Raw genomic sequence first — 21983 nt, 5'->3', positions numbered from 1 at the left:
TTAATTGTATGTCTGACCTATAATTGTTGTTAAAAAAATAATGTAACACTTTTTAAATGTATATACAAAATTTATTTTGAAGCATAAATGGGCACTACTAAGATACCTGGGACAGGTAGCACAAGTTTCACATGGTAAACAGAAATAATGTCACATACACAATGACTATGTTGGTGCATATGAAAATCCCAAAAGATTTTACATATTTTGCATATGTTACATTTGACTCATCATTCTGTTAGAAATGTAACTACACTCTAAATAATAAATAAAAGTTCTTTATTTGAATAAATGGTTCCATGAAGAACCTGTAACATCTATGGAACCTTTCCATTCCACAAAAGGATCTTTATAGTGGAAAAGGTTCTTTATATTTTTAAATTGTTGTACACAAGAAAAAAAGTTAAAACAAAAAAACTGTTCACTGTAAGATTCTTTAGAGAACCAAAACATATTCTTTTATGGCATCACTGCAAAAACAAAAACAAAAAAAAACTTTTGAACCTTTAATTTTAAGAGTGTATGTGGAAACAAATCCCCAATTACTTACATAATATTACTATATATATCACATATAAATAGATTTTTTTTTCCATATACATGAATATACAAGAATTCATATGAACATTTCCCTTTGAATCAGTTCATTCCAGCACTATCTAAAGGGGTAAAAGTCCATGAAAACATGTTCCTGGAATTGCTCAGCCACAACCCCACCACCAGCCAAAAGTCCAAAAGCACAGTAACAAAGAGCAACAATACCAAGACAACATAAGAATATTCACTTGTGCACTTTGTTACTTATGCAAAGTATCCTGAATCTTCTTCACGGACGGCCAGTCACGTACTGCTGGTACAGATTATGTGCACTCAGGTACTGCGGCTGGGCCTGGATACTCTGGAGGCTGCGTGGAGGAATTGTGGCTGAGGCATATTGTCAGCAGAAGTATTCATTCGGCTGTCCCTCAATTTTGGCGGTGGACTCAGAGTCTAGGCTTGACCTGGCCGACAGCAGTCTGTTGGACTCCTCTGCGTTCAGTCTGGTGAGATATTCCCCCTCCAAGCCTTTGGCCTTGGTACTGGGAGACAGAGTCTCAAACGTCACATAGGAGTCTTGAATGTCTTTGGACTTTTTGCCCAGAAACTTCTTGATTTTCCTCTTAAGTGCCCCGCAGCACACGATCACAGTCAGAGGCACAGCTATCACGCAGGCAACCGTGATTACTACTACATTAATGAGCTTTTGGGTTCCATTAGCAGTAGCCGCTGCATCTGTTGAGAAGATTACACACTGCTCCTTTTTGGGGATCAGCCCCTTGACGCACACACAGGCGATGTATTTGGTTTTTGGAACCAGTCCCTCGATGAGGATCCGGTTGTTACCTGGACTAACGTTAATTCTGCGCATATCCCTCTCCCCAAATACAGCATAGAGGACGCTAAAAGCAGTTGTGTTCTTTGCGGTCGGTGCCCTCCAGTTCAGACACACAGTGTAATCCGTATCGCCAATCACTTTCACAGAGCGCACAACCCTGTCAGGGTCTTGCTGAAGTGAGGACGTGTTTGCTGCCAGGTTGCTCAGATTGGTCTCCAGAAACCCGTCGGGACTGGCTGTTTGGGTATTTGTCCGACTGTTAGCGGCCTTGTCGCTCTCCATACCTGGATACGGGCCTGTGTAGCTCACTGTGGCACCAAGTGGTAGCACTTTGTTGGGTGCAGGAGAAACATATGTTACAATGTGTTTTTCTTGATAGGCTGCCTTGACTATAGGGTTTGGCTTCTTGGACTTCACTTTGGTTTTTGGATCCACAGTTGGATTCTCTGCTTTGGGTGCATCGCTTATGATCAAAGAAATGACGGCCTCTGCACTCCCTGCATAATTTGTGGCTTTGCAGATGTACTTTCCCGTATCACGATAGGACACGGCAGGCACGCTTAAAATAGACCAAACTATTCCCTCCTTTGAATTCTCCAGTTGAACTGCAAAATTTGAAGGAAAAAAAAGCACAAACTAATTAGTATTGTGTAATCACAGTGCATTGTTGTGTCTGTGCCAGCTCTCTATGTAATCACAGTGCATTAACACCTCTAGCTAATACTACTTAACCACCCGCCATTGTGCTGACTCACCTGTCCCATTCAGTGGCTTTCCATCTGCCCTTCTCCAGGCCAGCTCAGGGATGGGAACCCCAATGGTTCCGCATCTCAACAAGACATTGTTGCCCACTGCACTCCTCACACGGGCCACGGCGGTGTGGACACGAGGGCCCTGGCAGCGTCTGAGCTCGGCATCACTAAACAGAACTCCAGAGAGGCTCTCTGGATCAGCACACCTGAGCCTCGTGTCAATGAAGGCCACTGACTGAGTGGGAGACTTCTGGAACTGGACCAGGTCGTATAATCGACAATCACACAACCATGGGTTGTCATGGAGACCTGGGGCAAAAGAAGTTGCAAAAAAAAACTTAAGTTAGGAAAATTGTAATAAAAAGTATATATATTTATATATATACACACATATATGTATATATATATATATGCTGTCAGAAAAAAGGTACAGTGCGTTTCACTGGGGCAGTACCCTAAAGTACAAAGGTAAAAACGTACTAATTTGTACCATTTAGGGGAAAGATATATTTTTCACTTTTGTACCTTATCGTATTATAACGATATAACGATATATTATAACGTATAAAGTTATATATTTATACATACACATATACATTATATATATATATATATATATATATATATATATATATATATATATATATATATATATATAAGGGCATTTCCTTTTATGAGTTTTTTTAAGGTGTTTGTAATGTATTTTAATGCAAGACATATATGTCTACAAATTTTTCAGTGTGTGTGTGTGTGTCCGTCTTTACGGAAAAAAAATGGTGTAGGATTTACTTAAGTAACAAATTAAAAACATGAAATTGTGATGTAGAAAGACTGAAATAGTATTTTCTTGTAAAACGTACTCCAATAATTTTTATTTACAACTTTGAAAAAATTGTTTTTACAGTGTTATAGCTATATTAGAATTATTACAGTGTATATTTAAAAATTTAATTATATATATATTTTTTAAAATATATTACATACCTTAAAATATATTGCAAATTTTAAAAAAATATTACTTTTTTAAAGGGTTTTTTTTTTTTTATAAAACTATTTTTAAATAGCCTATATAATTATTTTTTTTTTTAAATATATAATATAACGCCAGTAATATACAATTAAGAAAAGAAGACAAAGGAAAACTTACCAAGAATCATTTTTGAACTTTCTACTCCCTGGACGGGTTTGACCGTCAACCAAGTGTTGAGGACCTCAGGTGGCACTGTCAGCAGATTATTACTGGATAGATCCAGGTAGGTTAAATTTTTCATGTAGAGAGCAGCCTCAGAGGGTACTGAGGACAGCTGGTTGTTGTGTATATCGAGTAGCCTCAGACTGGGCATGTCCATGAGGGATTCCCACGGAAAAGAAGTGAGCGAATTTCCGTCTAACCTTAGTTCCTCTAAACTGTACAAGCCACGAAAACTGTCCGAGTTAAGAGAGGATAAAACGTTAAAAGACATCCAAAGGAATTCTAAATTAGAGAGGTAGCTAAAAGCCTCGCTCGGGATCCTCTTTATGGCAGTCTTTTCAATCCGAAGTTTCGAGGTGTCCTCTGGGAACGTGGCGGGCACCAGGGAAATCTCTGGATCGTTGCAAATCACACTTCTGCGAAACGCATTAGAAACAAGAATAAAGACTTATAATAAGGGATTTTAAAGCACGCGCACACGAATCTTTAATGACGGAGTCTGAGAAAATTTGAACAAGTCAAGAATCATTAATTGCGTCAAAATGCACTCATATTGCGAAATGAAAATAAATTTTCTTGTTTAAACTGGTCATCTTTTAAAATAGCCTACTAAAATAAAAATAAATTTTGTGCATGTGCAAAATACATCCTAAACGATATTACACACAATGTTGGTTATGTATAAAATACATTCATGATGTGGAATGCGCAAAACCAAAATGCACCAGTGCACCACATTTCAAATGAAAAAAAAAAAAATGCATAGCATTCATTCAATAAAGTTGAGATAATTAAATACACACGAACCTGGCTCTGGAACCATCACTCAGGTTATGATAAAAGCAGCTGCACTGGGAAGGACAAGTGCTCCGAACAAGTGGAAAGCCACCAGATGCCAGTAGCAGACCCAAAAAGACTGTAAGAGACATTTTGCCACTAGTGTTAACAAAACACCGCGGAACGTAGTTTTAATGAAGAACCATCCACTTGCAATTATGGACAAAATAACCAGCATGTCATCGTCCCTCTGCTCCGATCTCCCATAATGATGTGACTGCTACGAGTCCAGCAGATAAAAAGGACAGGACAGACGAGGATTAGAGAAAGCATGCGCGTTATTTTCATTTAGATGCATCTTGGAATCTGATAGGCTGCATAGAGATACATGATGTTAATTAGAGAATGTTTAATGCCCACACTCCATCTGCTGTAGCTCTCTTTTAAACCACCCCCTACCTGACAGTTAAACTTTGGAATTTGTTGTATTTTTTACTGATTCACTTCTAGAGCGTGTAAGAGCTGATGATACTTTGGAAGCTGGTCTGTTCTGGCTGTACCAATCATTGTTGAATTGAACTTTTCAATCAAACAAAACAGAGGAGACCAGGGAGTATTGAACGATTTAGTTTCAACATCTATACCAAAAAAAAAAAAAAAAAAAAAAGGAAACAATGCTGTATTTTCATTCAGTAAATACAGCAACCCAGTGATCCAAATGACTCTTTCAAAAGCACTTGTATACACAAGTATGGTAGATATATGGGGATATTATATACAAGATTGAGTATACTGCTTGAGTAGTATTTACCTAAAGCAGTATTTACTTTAATCTTGTATATAATAAGATCTTGTACTGTATATAATACCTAAATCTTGTATATAATATTCCCATATAAGTAGTATTTACCTAAATCTTGTATATAATATTCCCATATATCTACTTGTGCACACAAGTCATTTGGATCAGTGGGTTGCTAGGACTACTGAATGAAAATACTTACGAGTTATTATGTCACCAGCATGGGAGTTGTCTTTCAGACTAAAGACATCCAACTTTGTGCACAGCTATTGGTCAGTGGCGTATCCAACAGGATTTTTAAAATATTTTCCTTCATGTAATCCTGTTAGGCCTTGGATCACAGGCAGCTTGTTCTTTCTAAGAGCCTGTTGTGGGGTTTGTAAATACAGGTATAACTATATGCTTAATAGACAAACAATCCAATATAAAAAAATATATCTTAACAGCATAAGCTCCAAACACTAAACAAGAAAAATGCAGGAAATAAATAATAATAGTTAAGAGTTTCTGGAAAAAGGACTAAATGCAAAGCAGTTAAAACTTTCCACGTATTTTGTTTTTGAAAGGTTTACATATAAATCTTTCCTTGGTATTAAACTGGTATGGCGTGTCTGGTTTTCTGTAATTCTTGGCCCACAAGAGTTATTTTTACCAGAAGCCTATTTGTTTATGCTACTGTAGGTTTGTAAACACAACATGGGTTGAACCTTGGAACCCGATCATCTGTTGTAGTGCCAAGTTGTAAATATAAAACCGAATTTCTCAACTGCCATGAGTTTATGAAAGAAAAAAAATCAGCAAAGTGTTGTTGTTGTTTTTTTGTTTTTTAGAAAGTGCTAAATGTGGAACTAGTATAAATATAAAAAGTGTTAACATTTCCTTTAATCTACAACTTCCTACAGCTCTCTCACACACCTAATATGGTCACATTATTCCCCTAAAGATCTTTTTGGTGAGATTCCCAACTGCAGTATATAGTTTCAGATAATTCAGTAAAAGCTGCAGTGAGAACAACCTCCTGAGCGTTATACAGTAGTCAACATTTGAAGTGGATCAAAACCTTTCATCAAAGTTATCTTAAAACCTTCTTCTTAGGACAATTTAGTTCTTTGGAAACTTTGATGAACTTTTTTGATCCACTTCAAATGCACTGTAAAACCGAACAGTTAAATTAAATGAGTTTGTTTCACTCAAATAATAATGAAAGTTCATTGTACTTAATAGAAAAAAGTTGCATGAACTCAAAATTTCATAGTAGTAAGCTGAACTTAATATGATTGAGTTGAGCTGCAGCAGATTTCTAATTCCCAGCATGCTTTGCGTCAGACCATATAAATAACTGTTGAAATTAAGTGTTACTCTGTGTGTTTTTGCACAAGATTAACATATGGATATATAAGTTAATGTTTAATGTTGTGTTATGTTGGGATTCAGGGGGGTTCTGTTATGTTAGTTTTGTAGGGTTACCACTGTGGTGAAGAGTAGAGCCTGTGGTTAGGTTGAGGATGAGCTGCAAAACATTTAAGACCACATATGTTGTTTGATTACATATATGCAAGTATGTAATGACTCTCTGATAATGTCTCTCTGATAGTTATAATAGCATGTGTTATTTGCTATGTAACATTTAACCAAGATCTGAATGTGATGTTTATGTAAATTAACTGTATGTAATTAACATTATGATGAGTTGGGAAAGTGATGCGGGTGACGGGATTGTTAGTGAGAGACACCTGTGCACCACACTGGCTTTGATCCGCTTCCATGGCTCTCAGCCCCGCCCCACTTGTCACAAACATTTTAAGTTCTACCAACTTTTAAAAAATGAGTTAGTTTAAATGTTTTGAGGTAACAAGTTTCCTCAAATGTTTTGAGTATTCTGAACTTATTAGGTTTTACAGTGTTTTGACTATTGTAGTTCAGTACTATGTGCTTTTTTTAGTTCACACAGAAATGAAAATTCTGTCATTAATTACATTCCGTATTAATTGTCATTCCGTACACACTGGTTATGCACCACGTTTGATCTTCCGAAAGAGGTTTGATCTCGCACATCATTCAGGTTCGGTTGAGCTTCTATGTATGTTCGCTGATCAGTGTTTATATGCGAGTAAAGGTTTCAATTAAATCTGTTCATCATATAAAGCAATTGTGTCTATTCAGAAAATACCCGCACAATTCATATGGATTAGTTTTATCATCTCTTTATGAACTTTTTGAAGCATCAAAGTGGTAGATATGTAGCTGACTATGGAGAAAGCTTGCAGATTTCATTAAAAAGATCTTCATTTGTGTTTTGAAGATGAACGAAAGTCTTATGGGTTTGGTACGACATGAGTAAATGACAGAATTTTCATTTTTGGGTGAACTAACCCTTTAAAGTTCATGTAGGGCCACTAATCCCATTTACACATGGAAAAGCCAAATCCATATTAAGTTATTGAATAGAGACCTGTATGTGAGAAACATATGATGTATGGATCTTAATGTGTGAAAGAGGTCTAGTGGTAACAGCTTAGAGGTCTAGTGGTAACAGTCACAATCTTTCAAACTATTTTCTAAGCCTTTAAGTCTAACAAAATCTTTTGATCTATAAATGCATACAAAACATTGTTGATCTATAGTATAATTTTTGAGAAGAACATATATGAAATGGCAAAATCCTAATTGAATCTAAATATCATATGATACAGTTCACAAACAAGACCCATATTGTTCATTCATTGCCTCAACCAAGATTATGAGGTTGTGAAACCTGTGAAATATCATTTACATGTTAAAAAGGAATGTTAAGTCATATGACAGCACATTTTTTAAAAGGTTTGTTCCACTCAAGTTTGCACTCCACATATAACAGTATGTTAGAAAACCACTTTGCAATAAGGTTTCATTTGTAAATATTAGCTAACATGATTAAAAATGCTTATAATTTCTATACATTATAATTTCTACATTTACTTATACATTATTAAAATCAAAAGTTGTTTATGTTGCACTGTGAACAAACATAACAATAAAGAATCATCTGATAAAACACCAATGAATAGATTGCAAAACAAAGAAGTAGGTTAGTGTATCAGTGTTACTCTTTGTAACTTGTTTATTATTTGCTTCCACTCAAGTATGAATAATGCAATCTGGAAACAAAGCAGCTTTTAATAGAGCAGAATTCAGAGTGGCTATTGTCTATACAAAACATTTAAAATGTTCCGGTAACACTTTACAATAAGGTTTCATTTGTTAACATTAGTTAATGTATTAACTAACATGAACTATGAGCAATACATTTGTTACAGTATTTATTGATCTTTGTTAATGTTAGTTAATAAAAATACAGTGGTTCATTGTTCATGTTAGTTCACAGTGCATTAACTAATGTTAACAAATACAACTTTAGTATTAGTAAATGTTGAAATTAAAGGGTTAGTTCACCCAAAAATGAAATCCGATGGCTCCGTAGTGTGATTAACAAGGCTATTGAATACGGATGTCCGAATGTGCGAATATAAAACCAACTTTACCGAAGTGAGCAATGACACTTCCTCTCTCAAGATCCATAAAGGTACTAAAAACATATTTAAATCAGTTCATGTGAGTACAGTGGTTCAATATTAATATTATAAAGCAACGAGAATATTTTTGGAGCGCCAAAAAACAAAACAAAATAACGACTTATTTAGTGATGCCCTATTTCAAAACACTGCTTCAGGAAGATTCGGAGCACAAATGAATCAGTGTATCGGATCATGATTCAGAATTTCAGATCGCGTGTCAAACTGCCAACGGCTGAAATCAAGTGACTTTTGCGCTCCGAACAGTAGATTCGATACACTGATTAATTTGTGCTCCGAATCTTCCTGAAGCAGTGTTTTGAAATCGGCCATCACTAAATAAGTCGTTATTTTGTTTTTTTGGCGCTCCAAAAATATTCTCGTTGCTTTATGATATTAATATTGAACCACTGTACTCACATAAACTGATTTAAATATGTTTTTAGTACCTTTATGGATCTTGAGAGAGGAAATGTCATTGCTCCCTATGATGGCCTCACGGAGCCATCGGATTTCAACAAAAAAATATATTAATTTGTGTTCCGAAGATTAACGAAGGTCTTACGGGTGTGGAACGGCATGAGGGTAAGTAGCCTAATAAATGACAGAATTTTCATTTTTGGGTGAACTAACCCTTTAACATTAACAAAGATCAATAAATGCTGTAGAATTAATTATTAATTCATGTTAACTAATGAAACCTTATTGCAAAGTGTTACCAATGTGTCTGTTTCAGCGCTGAACACAGCTTATTATGGCCAGCACAGGTTTAAATGACCCTAAAATGATTTCTCAGAACCACTGCTTTTCTATTTGTATAGACACTGACATTCTCTCTCTCTCTCTCTCTCTCTCTCTCTCTCTCTCTCTCGAGTCTGAAGATCTAGTCAGTATCCACTGATCCAACCGCCAATGTGACAATCACCATCTACCATATGCAAACCGTCAAATACGCAATGTCTATCAGTGTCTGGAGTAACAGCTCTTCGACACCTGTTGTTCAGCCAGCGAACAGAACACGACACTCTGAATTGGCACAGGCTGGACTGGTTCACATCCACTCGGTCTTATCATCAGTGCGCTCAAGCGTCCGACACACAAAGGCTTGTTGTGTAACTGAATGAGCGCTTTACTGGTGCCCTGTGTAAATACGTATTAGGGGTCAATGGTAGGAGTTGTTATGTTCATTAATACATTCTTGTGCGGATTGAGGCAGAGGGAGAGCTTTACATAATTACGTTCATGCTTTTTCACGTGAAATGCTCCTTTAAAAGAAGGCTTCGTTTGAACACACTGAGGCACATCGCGCGCGAGTGAGGACTGTAATTCTGCACACTTTGGGGTCAAAATTACGTTCAAAATGGTAACGTCGTATCCTTTACCGGAGGGATTCTCCGACTTCGATGTGTTCTCCCTGGGATCTTGTCTTCTCGTGGAGGGTAAGAATCATATTCAGGTTAATTAAAAAAAAAAAAAAAAAAAAAAAAAAACAGGATCGCGTGCAAATCATACTTTATGGATGTGTATAGGCTTAATAGGATGCGTTTCATCCGGGAACGATAGCAAAAGGTTGCAAAATCAATGACACATAATGTTGATTTAACACTATCTATGTGAAGGCTATCATATAATGTTTCGTAACTGCGCTGTTATGGGGTCTCGAGAAGGCTCTGATTGTTCACACGTTTTCTGTGTCCTCTGAAGGTCTCCTCGGGTTCTTCCTGAATGCTGTCACCGTTGTTGCTTTTCTTAAAATAAGAGAATTACGGACTCCAAGTAATTTTCTCGTGTTCAGTCTGGCCATGGCAGATATGGGTATTTCTATGAACGCCACTATCGCTGCGTTCTCAAGCTTTCTGAGGTAAGCACGCGCACGTTTGTGTGTTGATGATGTTGTTGATGATGTTGTTGACGGAACCCCTAGAGGCGATGGTGCGTCACGGATGCCAGTGTGTAAATACAGCTGTGATGTTAAAGAGGGGTCGGTTTTTTTTCGTAAAAAAAAGACTTAAAGTGCAGCTGTTAATTCTCTGTGGGATGAAATGTCTTTTAATCACATCCATGCTATAATTAATAATAGCATAATTCAGCCTAAGAGGTCTGGTCTGGACCAGTTTGGATCAGAAACCATATACAAATAAGTTGGATTTCAAAATTTAGTGATATAAGCAAGGATGTGATCAAATATTCAAGATAGGAGAGAGAAAATGTTAAGGTTTAAGAATCTGTCAGAGAAATATACATTACTAAATTCATTTTAATTTAAATTTCAACCAGCGAACCTTGATCTTTTTTCAATATGTGATCTTCTTGAAACTCCAGATACTGGCCTTATGGATCAGATGGATGCCAGACTCACGGCTTCCAGGGCTTTATGACTGCTCTTGCCAGCATCCACTTTATTGCAGCCATTGCTTGGGACAGATACCACCAGTACTGCACAAGTGAGTAACAGGAACAGAGAACCTTAGTAAAAAAAAACAATGAGATGCCTCTCACCATATAGGACCTGCACTTCAATGGGATATCTGAAAGTCTTTGTTCTAGTTTAGACCACCCATGTTGCAAAGACCTCCAGCTGAAGGTACTTATAGTGCACTTAAGCTTCACCAATGGCCATTCTTTTCAGAATCCCAGTGAATGGCCATTTTAATTTAGTGCAGTATGTCAACACTGAGCAAATCAGGTCTAACATTATTTGGTGTGTTGTATTAATATCAAAACGTAAAAGTTCTGTAACAAAAACAACAAAAAAGCAACATAAATGACCATTCAAAAGTTTAGGGTCAATCAGATTTTTTTAAAAGAAATTAATACTTTTATTCTGTAAGGATGCATTTAATTGATCGAAAGTGACTAGGCCCTGTCAGCTGGTATTAAGAAGCATTTTCGTAAATCTGATCACAGTTGGACGACACTAAATACTGATGTAAATGGGGTCTAAAACATTTTGAGCTTGTCGACTTTCGACCACTTCCATGTGGTCAAATGTGTTCGAAGAGCTACAAAAAACCGCCTTCTTTTCACCTACTAACCTAATGTGTAAACATTATGGGAAGCGCTCTAGCCAGATGGGATGAGAACCCAAGTTTGGTTTGAAGATAATAAATGTACCAAGCACAATGTTCTCTCACCATCCCTCTCACCACGTTTGGCGGTTTTCTCAACCCAATCTCCTGGCACTGCGTATCTAGCTATAGCACAAAACGAAAGCTGCTGCTCTCCATGTTTTTCCGTCATCTCCTTTTGCGTTCATATGTAAATTGCGTTCGATCAAAATGCATCTTAATACCAGGTGTAAACTGGGCCCTTAGATTGTTACAATTTTTTTTTTCAAATAAATGCAGTTCTTTTAAACTTTTTATTAATCAAGAATCCTGAAAAAATATTTATCACAGTTTCCACAAAAATATTAAGCAGCACTGTTTTCAACATTGATAATAATAAGTAATGTTTCTTGAGTAGCAAATCAGCATATTAGAATGATTTATGAAAGATTATGTGATACAGAAGACAGTAGTAATGGCTGAGAAAATTCAGGTTTGCCTGCACATGAATAAATTATATTTTAAAATATAATAATAATAATAAAATAAAAAAAAATGTAATGAAAAAAAAAAAACTTACATTATTACAAATATTACATAAACAATATTACAAATTTACAGTTTCTATACTTTGATCTAATAAATGCAGCCTTGGTGAGCATAAGAGACAAAAAAAAACAAAAACGTACTGACCCCAAACTTTTGAACATTGGTGTATATGTGTAAAAATATAAATATAGTACTTTTAAAAAAAAAATGTTTATGGTTATTAAATAAAACAATTTAGTACACAGCACAATGTTTGATCACCTTGTATCATTAGGGACAAAGCTGCAGTGGAGCAGTGCCATCACCCTGGTTATCTTCGTCTGGCTCTTCACTGCCTTCTGGTCCGCCATGCCTCTGATTGGCTGGGGAGAGTATGACTACGAGCCCCTAAGGACCTGCTGCACACTGGACTACAGCAAGGGCGATAGGTAAGATGCAAAGTTAATTAGTACATTCATAATTCACGTCATATTATAACATACAACATTGCTCACCACCACTATTGACCCACATTCTGACCCATATATTCAAATATGCATTCTGACCCATATTTACAAATATATAAAAGCAATATTGGGATCATGGGGATGTCTCATTTCCTTGTAAATCTGTTCACTGTGAAATAAGACCCTTGAAAGCCTATAAATGTAATTTCATCTGTCCTCAGGAACTACGTGTCTTACTTGATCCCCATGGCCATCTTCAACATGGGCATTCAGGTGTTTGTGGTGCTGTCCTCCTATCAGTCCATTGATAGGAAATTCAAGAAGACTGGCCAGGCTAAGGTAAAGAATCCTCTGCACGATATTAGATTTTGACATGTGAGACCAAAGGGGCGCATGAAAAGAACAGAATATACATTGCATAAGACCGTTATTCACGGTGACTGAGTGGGTCAAAGAAACCTTTTGCCTGGGAGCACAAAGGCATTTCTGCAACAGCTACTGAACTCTTCTCCAGGACAGAACTATTATGTAATGCTAAAAAATTGCATGCACATCAATACCAAAGTGATAGCAGAAGAAGGGGATTTCCTTACAGACAGTTAAGACCAGCACAGAACAGGGTTATTAATGTTAACTATTTTTAACTGGAATAAAGCTAAAATGAATAAAATTTTAATTATTAGATAAAAAAATATTAGATAAAAAAAAGAATGTTGCCATGACAACTAACTGAAACACTAAAATAACTAACTGGAAATAAATACAAACTAAAACTGAAGTAAAACTTAACTAAAAAATAAATTAAATCTCAATAGTAATATATATATTTAAAACAAAGAAAAACACTAATAAAAATGAAAAGCACCTACCAAAATTACTAAAAATGAAACTAAAATAAAGGCTAATTAAAAAAAAATAATAAAAACTAACAGTATATAAATACTAAAATAACATTGGCGCAGTATCACTTTAATGTAGATCTAATACTGTATTCTACTACTGTACTACTGAACCACATTCTAGTTTGTAAATACAGTATCGTTGGTCATTTCATCATGTCTTTGTTAAGCCTTCATGCCAAATTTAGAAAAAACAGCATGTGTGGTTGCCAGAAATGTACCTTAAAAAAAATATGGTAGCAACATTTCAGGCTTTACATATTTAACTTAAATTTACAGTAAAAAATTGGATTTCATTAACTGATATTAAAGGCGCTCTAAGCGATTTGACGCGTTTTTAGGCCCAATTTTTTTTTTGTCACATACCGCAAACATCTCCTCACTATGCGCTAGCTGCCTGTCCCCTGAACACACTGTAAAAAAACGCGGTCTCTGTAGTCGCCACAAGCTCTGAAAACTGCAATAAAAACAAACTGGTGCAGCCTGGACCACTTAACATAATAAACATGCTCCAGCCAATAACCGACAAGCAGCGTCAATACGCAAGCTACTTACATTTTAAGGGCCCTATTTTAACGATCTGAAACGCAAGTGTCAAAGCGCGAAGCGCAAGTAACTTTGTGGGCGGGTCTCGGCGCTGTTGCTATTTTCCCGGCGGGATAAATGGCTCTTGCGCCCGGCGCAAATCTAAAATGGGTTGGTCTGAAGTAGCTTCATTATTCTTAGGTGTGGTTTGGGCGTAACGTGAAATAAACCAATCAGAGTGTCATCTCCCATTTCCTTTTAAGAGTGAGATGCGCTCGCGCCATGGCGGATTACTATTTACATTGCGTACACGCGATGAGTCAGTTATGTGTGTGTGTGTATTGGCACGATTGTTCAATTAATTAGCCAATTTCGTTCATCATTATAAGTAGTAATAGGCTGAATTGAAAATAGGTAGCCTAATTCTAATACACGCAATGACTATTCATCATTACATTTTTATATTTATGTACACAATAATATTCTTTTACACTGTAATCCTTTTGTTTTTAATATTTGGCATGTTTGTGTGATGCGCATCCCTGTGTGTAATAAGCAAAGTCAACGCGCACTGTGGACGCGCCCAGAGGCGCAGTTTCTACCAACGCGCTCTAACAAAAAAATATTGCGCCATTGACTTTAGACCAGGTTTGAGTTGGTCTATGGCGCAGTCTATTTTCAGCTCCTTAAAATAGCAATGCGCAGGCAATGCGCCTGAACACACCTCCTTTTTTGCGCTGAACCGCCCAGGGAGCGCAAGTTCATTCACTAGTTTAGCGACGTGCTTCTGTGGAAGGAAAAGCGCGCTTTGCGCGGGTGCAAAATAGGAATGACACATGCATCGGTGTACAAAGTCAATTGCGCTGGGTGCAAGATAGGGCCCAATATGCGCGTTCATGACTGTTTCAGGAAGCACGGAGGGGAGGGCCAGGAGGAGTAGGAGGAAGGGTCTAGCTAGCCTCTGTTTTGTTTGACAACACTTCGAACGTCAACAGGAAGTTACTCCACTCAGAATCGCTTAGAGCACCTTTAATATTAATAAAGTACTAATATCTGTTTTGGACCTTTGTAATACACTGACAGACAACCACCAAAAACAAGTAGTGATGAGAAAGTCACATGATGAATCAAAGCTCATCACAAGCTTTTCAACAAGCTGAGAAGGTGAATAGTAATATATAGAAGATGCGCAGTAGCATTCACACAAACTCTAAACACCATCATGGTAACACACATGACAATAAAGTAAGCCAATAAACATTAATTTAACAAACATTAAATGCAACATAAAACCTTAATGTACATAACTGATGAGAAAAAAACTAATGTCAATTTATGGTTTTTCACTCTAAATTATACAATGACTTGTTCTTTTTTACTTCTAAAAACTGTAAATTTAACAGTATTTTACAGTAAAATTACATTAAAAGTAAGATTGCAGTTACAGTTATTCACTGTATTACAGTTATTCAGTGTATATATTAAGGATTTTACTGGTAACCAATTAACAGGTTTTTACTGTAGCATTTTACAGTCTTTTGCCATTTTTCTTTTCTTTTCTTTTGCTATGGTTTGCCGTACCATGTTTGCTCATATGAACATTGGAATGTTTAATGGTGTATAAGGGGCATCCAAGTTAAATCTGCAGCATGTGACTTGGAGAAATCCAACTGAAGACTAAACCTCCCTCTTGCTCTCTATGTGCAGTTCAACTGTGGCACTCCTCTGAAGACCATGCTGTTTTGCTGGTGCCCCTATGGTATCCTGGCTTTCTATGCTGCTGTGGAGAATGCAACCCTTGTCTCTCCTAAACTGAGAATGGTGAGAAAGTCAGTGTTTTAAAGCGTATCAGACACCCAAAGAAGAGTTTACCCCAAAATGAATAATCTGCGTCTTCTGGGGAGCACAAAAGTTAAGATTTTAAAGACTGTTTCCACTGTTTTTATCTATACAATGAAAGTGAATGAGCTCCAAAACAACACTGGACCCCACTGACTTTCATCATATTAAATGATATAAAAATGATACAGTACATTCATCAAAATATGTTCTTTTGTGTTCCTTAGAAAGTCATACAGGTCTGGAATGACTATAATGTTAGGATAACCAGAAATCTCACATAAACACATAGACTACTTTTTTTTTTTTTAAAGAAAATGAATACCTTTATTCAGTAAGGATGGATTAAATTGATCAAAAGTTACAGTAAAGACATTTATAATATTACAAAAGATTTTTTATTTCTATACATCAAAGAATCCTGAAAAAAATGTATTGCAGTTTACACAAAAATATTAATCTGCAAACTGTAACAACTTGTTTCTTATTACAAATTCAGCTTTGACATCACAGCAATAAATTATATTTCAAAATATAATGTAATTATATATGTATTACTATGTAACATTTGATAATATTGCTGTTTTTTATCAAATAAAATCTGCCTTGGTAAGCATAAGAGGCAGTAGCGTAAACACATGAACTGATAACTTTTCTGTTATACTATTTACAGTATGTGCATAAAATGAATCTGATTTGGTTGTGTTCTTACAGATGGCACCCATTTTGGCCAAGACATCACCTACTTTCAACGTCTTTGTTTACGCCCTCGGAAACGAGAACTACAGAGGAGGAATCTGGCAGTTGCTCACTGGTCAAAAGATTGAAACTCCTGCTATTGAGAATAAGTCCAAATAAACTTAGCATATGATAATAACAGTTAATGTCCTGGTAGTTTCTAACAGGTATGAAACATGTGGTATGGCTTTGTGTGCTTACGTTATCTGTGGACATGAGTGTGGAATCTGTGTTTGTTGTATAGTTTGGTCTGTTAAGTTTAATATAGGAGATTTCAATATGTAATACAATTTCTAAACTGATAAAGCACATAAGCTGCTCCTAATGGAAATGTTACAGAACGGGGTCCAATTTTATCCGTATCGTTACAAAGCACATGTAAGAAGAGAATTTGTGGCCGTCAATCAATAAGGGTTAAGCTGCTTCCATATATATGGTTCTGAATGTAAACACAATCAGGAATCATATTTTTGAGGTTGCCAGTGAACTGTTCAGATTTTTTGATTGTATACAGTATAAGCATTGTTACACTGTACATGAAACAGCTGTTTAAATGTCGTGATTAGCAAAAAAACAAACAAAAAAAAAAAACATGTGGCGGCTACTAAAAAAAAAATAATCAGAAATGTAATTAATGCTACCTTTAAGTGTACTTTTACCATTTCTACAGTATGTTCATTTAGTCCATGTTAACCAAAAAGCACAGTTTGGCACACACAGAAAATAAAGTGTACTTTATTTTCCACATAGGGAAATCACTTGCTATGAGATAAGGTCTACATCCAGCTTATGAGACAGAATTAGGCGAGCAACATTTTCTAATCCCAGAAACAACGGTGCTTTTCATGAAAACACATTCCCCAGTGCACAAGATTAGTCAAAAGAAAAAGATTATGCATGAGACTTACTGCAATTGGAAATGTTCTGTCTGGTGATCCCGGTTTCCTTTCTGCATATTCTCCATTTCAACATGAATCATTCTGGTGTCTGAAAAATAATTAATTCATGCCAAATTATTTTTTTATGGCGGTATTTTGTACACTGTAAGAAAAAAACACTTTGTCAGGCAACATAAAAATGTGTTTCATGTAGTGGATAATCTAAATTAACTAGTTTAAAATAATTAAAATGTATTAAAAATATTTATAGTTTAAAGTGTGCATAAGAGTAACATCATTATGTAGACTAAATATCAAAAGACAATAGCATAATAATAACATAAAAATAGCATAAATAGCATAAAAATAAAAGTAACTTTGCAACCAAAAGGGTGAAATATTTTTAGCTCAACAGAGTTTACTTTAGAAGCCCGAATTTGAAGAATTGTAGACTACAATGTACATAAATACAAATATGGGTCATTTTCAGAAAGATAAAATTCAACCCATTTTACACATTTGTACTAGAACAAATACTACTTAACATCTCCATAAATGCATATGAAAAAGTATATTATGCTGACAGAATGGAAAGAAATTCTATACAAGTTACCAACTGTGTGTTAAATAAGTAAAAAGAATATGTATAAATTATATTTCAGAAATGCCTGAACAATACAGTATCAACAACTATTAAAACATAAGGATGCATATGATAGATATACAAAGTTCTGTCATGAAACTCTAGATGGCGCAGGCTAATACTTCCTTTAACTCAACCTGCTCGTAACAGTCATCTATAGGGCACAGCTGATTGGTTCCTGTTGTATCAGTAGCCAATGATCTTGCATTCTCAACATTTAAATACTTGGCTGGCATTTGCCTTAGCAGTGCAGCACGCTTTCAGAAACCCTCCACCTTCCCCAGCTCCACCTGTATAGTATATCTGCCACAGGTAATTCATATATGTTATAGTGTACAGCAGCAGCATGTCTTACTTGCTCACAGCAGCGTGTCGTGTATGTATTGTATTGGCAGTAGCAAGTCCCGTACTTGCTCTACAGCAGCAGCCGCAGCAGCAATAAAAGCAGCTGCAACATGAGTGTGGCAGATCTATTCTGCCAAGACAAAACATATCAACATTACCATGCCAAACACTCCGAGAGTTATCATGACAGAAATACTTTTCTGTAACACAATGATTGTGTTAGTAACATGCTAAATAACAAATGATAAATAATTGTGTACCCTGACACCATGTCTCTGCAGTGGTTCATGTGTCATGCTAGAATCAGACTAGTCTTTAAAAGCGCTTGTGTCCACTTTAAGCTTGACTCCCTCAAGTGCACTTTGAATAACCTGTGAATGATGTGCAAAGTTGTCAATGGATGTGTTGTCATCAACACCTGATTTGTATATCTCAACCAAGATGCACAACAGTGAAATAAACATTGCTGGCTACATTATTGTGTTGTAATTGACCCTTCGCCGTGAGTTTGATTGACAGATGATCTAACCAATCATAACGCAGAATCCGCCGTTATGTCTGACAAAGCAGTCAGGGGAGTTAGTAGATCAACGTTGGTGGGCTTGAACTTGAAAAATAGTGTGTACTGATGTCTTTCCGTGGTTGAAACAACATTCCTTCTAATGTTCATTCATGTTTATTTGATACTATACATGAACTAGTTAGGAAGAGATAATCGGTTTACGAGCCTCTTGAACTGAGGCGCTACAACGATCTGTCATGACACATTACAGAGCAACAAAACCGTATTTGTTTATTTTTAAATTTCTTTAAAAATGACAAATTTGTTTCATATCAAAAGTAACCTGCTCTTTCTTGTCTGTCGACGCGTTGTCAGTGTCCCCTTTGCTCCGCGATGTATTTTTCACTGCGTGAGAACATGATGTGTGGCGAGAGATCGGCATGGCTTGTCGGACATAGCAACAGTAACTAAATGTTTGCGAACGGTCAGTTGAGTTCTCCGGACCAGGCTTTAGTAAACTGGAGATTATAAAAACAACCCTGTGGACCCTGTTCACATTTCCAGGGTTCTCAGAAGCGGAAGTCGTCATAGTTGGGTAAACTTATATAGTGGTGATCAAATGCAATTTTTGTATTCCCAGTTGCTCCAATATCAAATGGGAAAAAAAAAAAATCCATGATAGCGTTTCTGAGACTTTCCAAAAAAGAAGCATCCAGTTAGTTCAGACAGGCCACGTCAGCCAAGCTTGCATCAGCTGACAGTCAGCCGTTTCTGACGTGTACCAGTTCAGTATTGACACTCCTTTTAAATCCCCATTCATTCAGCCTCTCTTCTATTGGATGGCTGCATGCTACATCTAACTGCCCCCTCCATCCCCAACTTCATCTAGCTGGAAATCTGTAATCTAATCTGATATATGTTTTGTCTTCAGTATACAATACATTTTATTGTAATCTTCCTTCCATGTGTATTTTGGCTTGTTTACAACAACTTATGTTAAATTTGTGAATTGTAATTATATATGTATGATAACTTGATATGCTCTTACCCCAAAGGGGGTTTGACTTGCTGCTCTCTATGCTCTGTCCAGGCATGGCTGCATGGACGGGTGCACGAGTTCGCCCAGAACAGAACCATACCGCCAACACTAACTGTTTGCATTATCATTATAATAAATATACATTTGACGAAAGTGGTGCTGACTGAATTGTGATGTTGATAACTGTAGACATGTGTCATGTGACAGTCTGTGAAAAAGGGTCCATTCTGCAAACTGACAATGTTCATTCCCAGGATTCAAAAAGCAAAAAGCAATTAAATTGTGTACTGGTCAGCATCTTTGTACATTTGTTTTATTTTCACATTTTTATTTAAAAGTAAATTACTCAATTTCCCCCAGATGTTTTACATCCTGACATGAATCAGCGTAGGCCACTTTTTTTCCAAGTTGTATTGATTCCATTTAGTGCAATTTTCTTTTTTCTTTGATGTCTAGATCACAAATAGCTATGTTCTAATATTTTAAGAATCTTGCATTCAGAAATCCAGACAACAACAACTCAAACTAAGAACAAACAAGCTAAACACATACTTTACTATTCATTTTGGCCACTTGTCTGTATATCACTATATAAAAATCTTTTTTTTTTTATGATTTCAGTGTAAATAATGCTTTTAAAAATAAAATGTCATTTTTAAAAAACCTTAAATCATAATTCCAGATGCCATCTGAAAATGTGGTGACTTCTATTTTTTTGTTTTGTTTAAAAAAAGAAGAGAGAGAGAGAAAGAGAGAGAGAAAAGCAATCAATTTGTGGAGGGCAGCCAAGTCACAAACCTCATAGATTAGGAATTTTGAAATACCCCTGGTATTTACTGGTGTTCCATAGACGTAAACCAATGCATAACTCTGGCATAAATATGGCATTTCACTGTCAAGACAGATTACATTTGGATGGAATATAGAAGTGCTTTTTTCCAAACTTCTGAAATCTATATTCATACTTGGAATATTTGTACTAAACAGAAAGGAAAACCTCAGAAAATATCAATCTCTCATATATGAACATGAACGGTCCACAGCTTTGTGAAATCCAAGTAGAGCTGCTTTGAGAACAAGACACGTGAAATAATAAAATCACATATGCCACGTCACTTTAAGATACAAACAGTTTTCTCCCATTCTGATTTGTATTCAATTTATGACATGTAACACACACTGACGGCGAGAGTTTCTGAGCCGCTGCACTGCAATCCAGAGTAATCAGTCACAAGATTACGATCAGATATCCAAAGGTTCGAGAGCAGGGTGAAGGGTCAGACTGGCTGCCAGAAGCCATGTATTTTTTTTAATTGATTAAAAAACATTTGAAGCAGATTATGCAATCATTACGCAAATGCACATGGGAAGCAGTCTGTCATATCAACTGTATTGTCAGTTCGCGCTGGAAGTGTTTTCACAAACAATGATACTCAATATAATGTCAGTTACAAAATGAGGAAAGCGAGGTCCATTTAGCACCAAACAAATTGGGATGTTGGGGATTTGTGGCACTGTGTGTTCATTAAATAAACATTAAATAAAATGTGTGAACAATTAACAGTAAACATAAAAAAGGTAAAAAATAATAAAAAAACATTTTTGGTGGGTTTTTTTTAAGAAATTGTATTTTAAAGGATTATGGACAGTATAATCTGGATTACTGATGTGTGCGTCATTGCTCTTTAGAGAGCTGGGTGTTCTCAGTCATTTAAAGCACTAAAGTCATTTTTAACTATAGTGTGGAATTAAAAGTGAAAAATACATATGGCCTACATAACTTTTGTAGTAACTTGACCTGTAACTAAGACTGTCAAAAACTGGATATCAAGAATGACTTAGCATTTAAATAATCCACTAAGAGTGTCATTTTAGTATTAATATTATAGTTTTTAGTAATATTTTGTATTAGCTTTTATTTTTATTTTTTCAGTTTTCATGTGTTTTAGTCATTTTATTAAGTACTTTTATTTATTAGCTTTAATTTTATTCATTTTAGTCATTTTAGTACTATTGTCACTTAGTGTAAATAGAATATATTGCTATTTTCACTTAGTGTAAATAGCCGCTGCCAAAAAAAAAAA

The 21983-nt window shown here is 36.0% G+C and overlaps 2 protein-coding genes and 1 long non-coding RNA gene across 4 annotated transcripts in view; 1 reads left to right on the top strand and 2 right to left on the bottom strand.

The window, feature by feature from the left end:
- Window positions 1–77: 77 nt before the first annotated feature.
- lrit1a (leucine-rich repeat, immunoglobulin-like and transmembrane domains 1a) lies at window positions 78–4569 on the bottom strand. Its single transcript, XM_048205140.1, has 4 exons — window positions 4127–4569; window positions 3275–3735; window positions 2131–2436; window positions 78–1980 (listed from the first exon to the last, which is right to left on the bottom strand). Exons 1-4 carry the CDS (start codon window positions 4246–4248, stop codon window positions 938–940), a joined length of 1932 nt encoding a protein of 643 aa, XP_048061097.1. The 5' UTR covers window positions 4249–4569; the 3' UTR covers window positions 78–937.
- On the top strand, window positions 3279–16633 carry rgra (retinal G protein coupled receptor a). 2 transcript variants are annotated; one of them, XM_048205145.1, is made up of 7 exons: window positions 3279–3380; window positions 10154–10310; window positions 10772–10893; window positions 12320–12473; window positions 12713–12830; window positions 15623–15736; window positions 16469–16633. In XM_048205145.1, exons 2-7 carry the CDS (start codon window positions 10252–10254, stop codon window positions 16610–16612), a joined length of 711 nt encoding a protein of 236 aa, XP_048061102.1. In that variant the 5' UTR covers window positions 3279–3380; window positions 10154–10251; the 3' UTR covers window positions 16613–16633. The 2 variants fall into 2 exon arrangements, with proteins under 2 accessions (XP_048061102.1, XP_048061101.1); XM_048205144.1 differs by lacking the exon at window positions 3279–3380 and adding an exon at window positions 9361–9888.
- LOC125276999 overlaps window positions 15276–21983 on the bottom strand; it is a 27742-nt gene continuing 21034 nt past the window's right edge. The window contains exons 2-3 of the long non-coding RNA XR_007186790.1: window positions 17401–17479; window positions 15276–15727 (exon numbers count right to left, since the gene is read on the bottom strand). This is a non-coding gene — a long non-coding RNA (uncharacterized LOC125276999). The remainder of the gene's footprint in view (window positions 15728–17400; window positions 17480–21983) is intronic.

This window comes from Megalobrama amblycephala, linkage group LG10 (assembly GCF_018812025.1).
Source record: "Megalobrama amblycephala isolate DHTTF-2021 linkage group LG10, ASM1881202v1, whole genome shotgun sequence".
Lineage (NCBI taxonomy): Eukaryota > Metazoa > Chordata > Actinopteri > Cypriniformes > Xenocyprididae > Megalobrama > Megalobrama amblycephala.
This window is presented reverse-complemented; position numbering and strand designations above follow the sequence as displayed.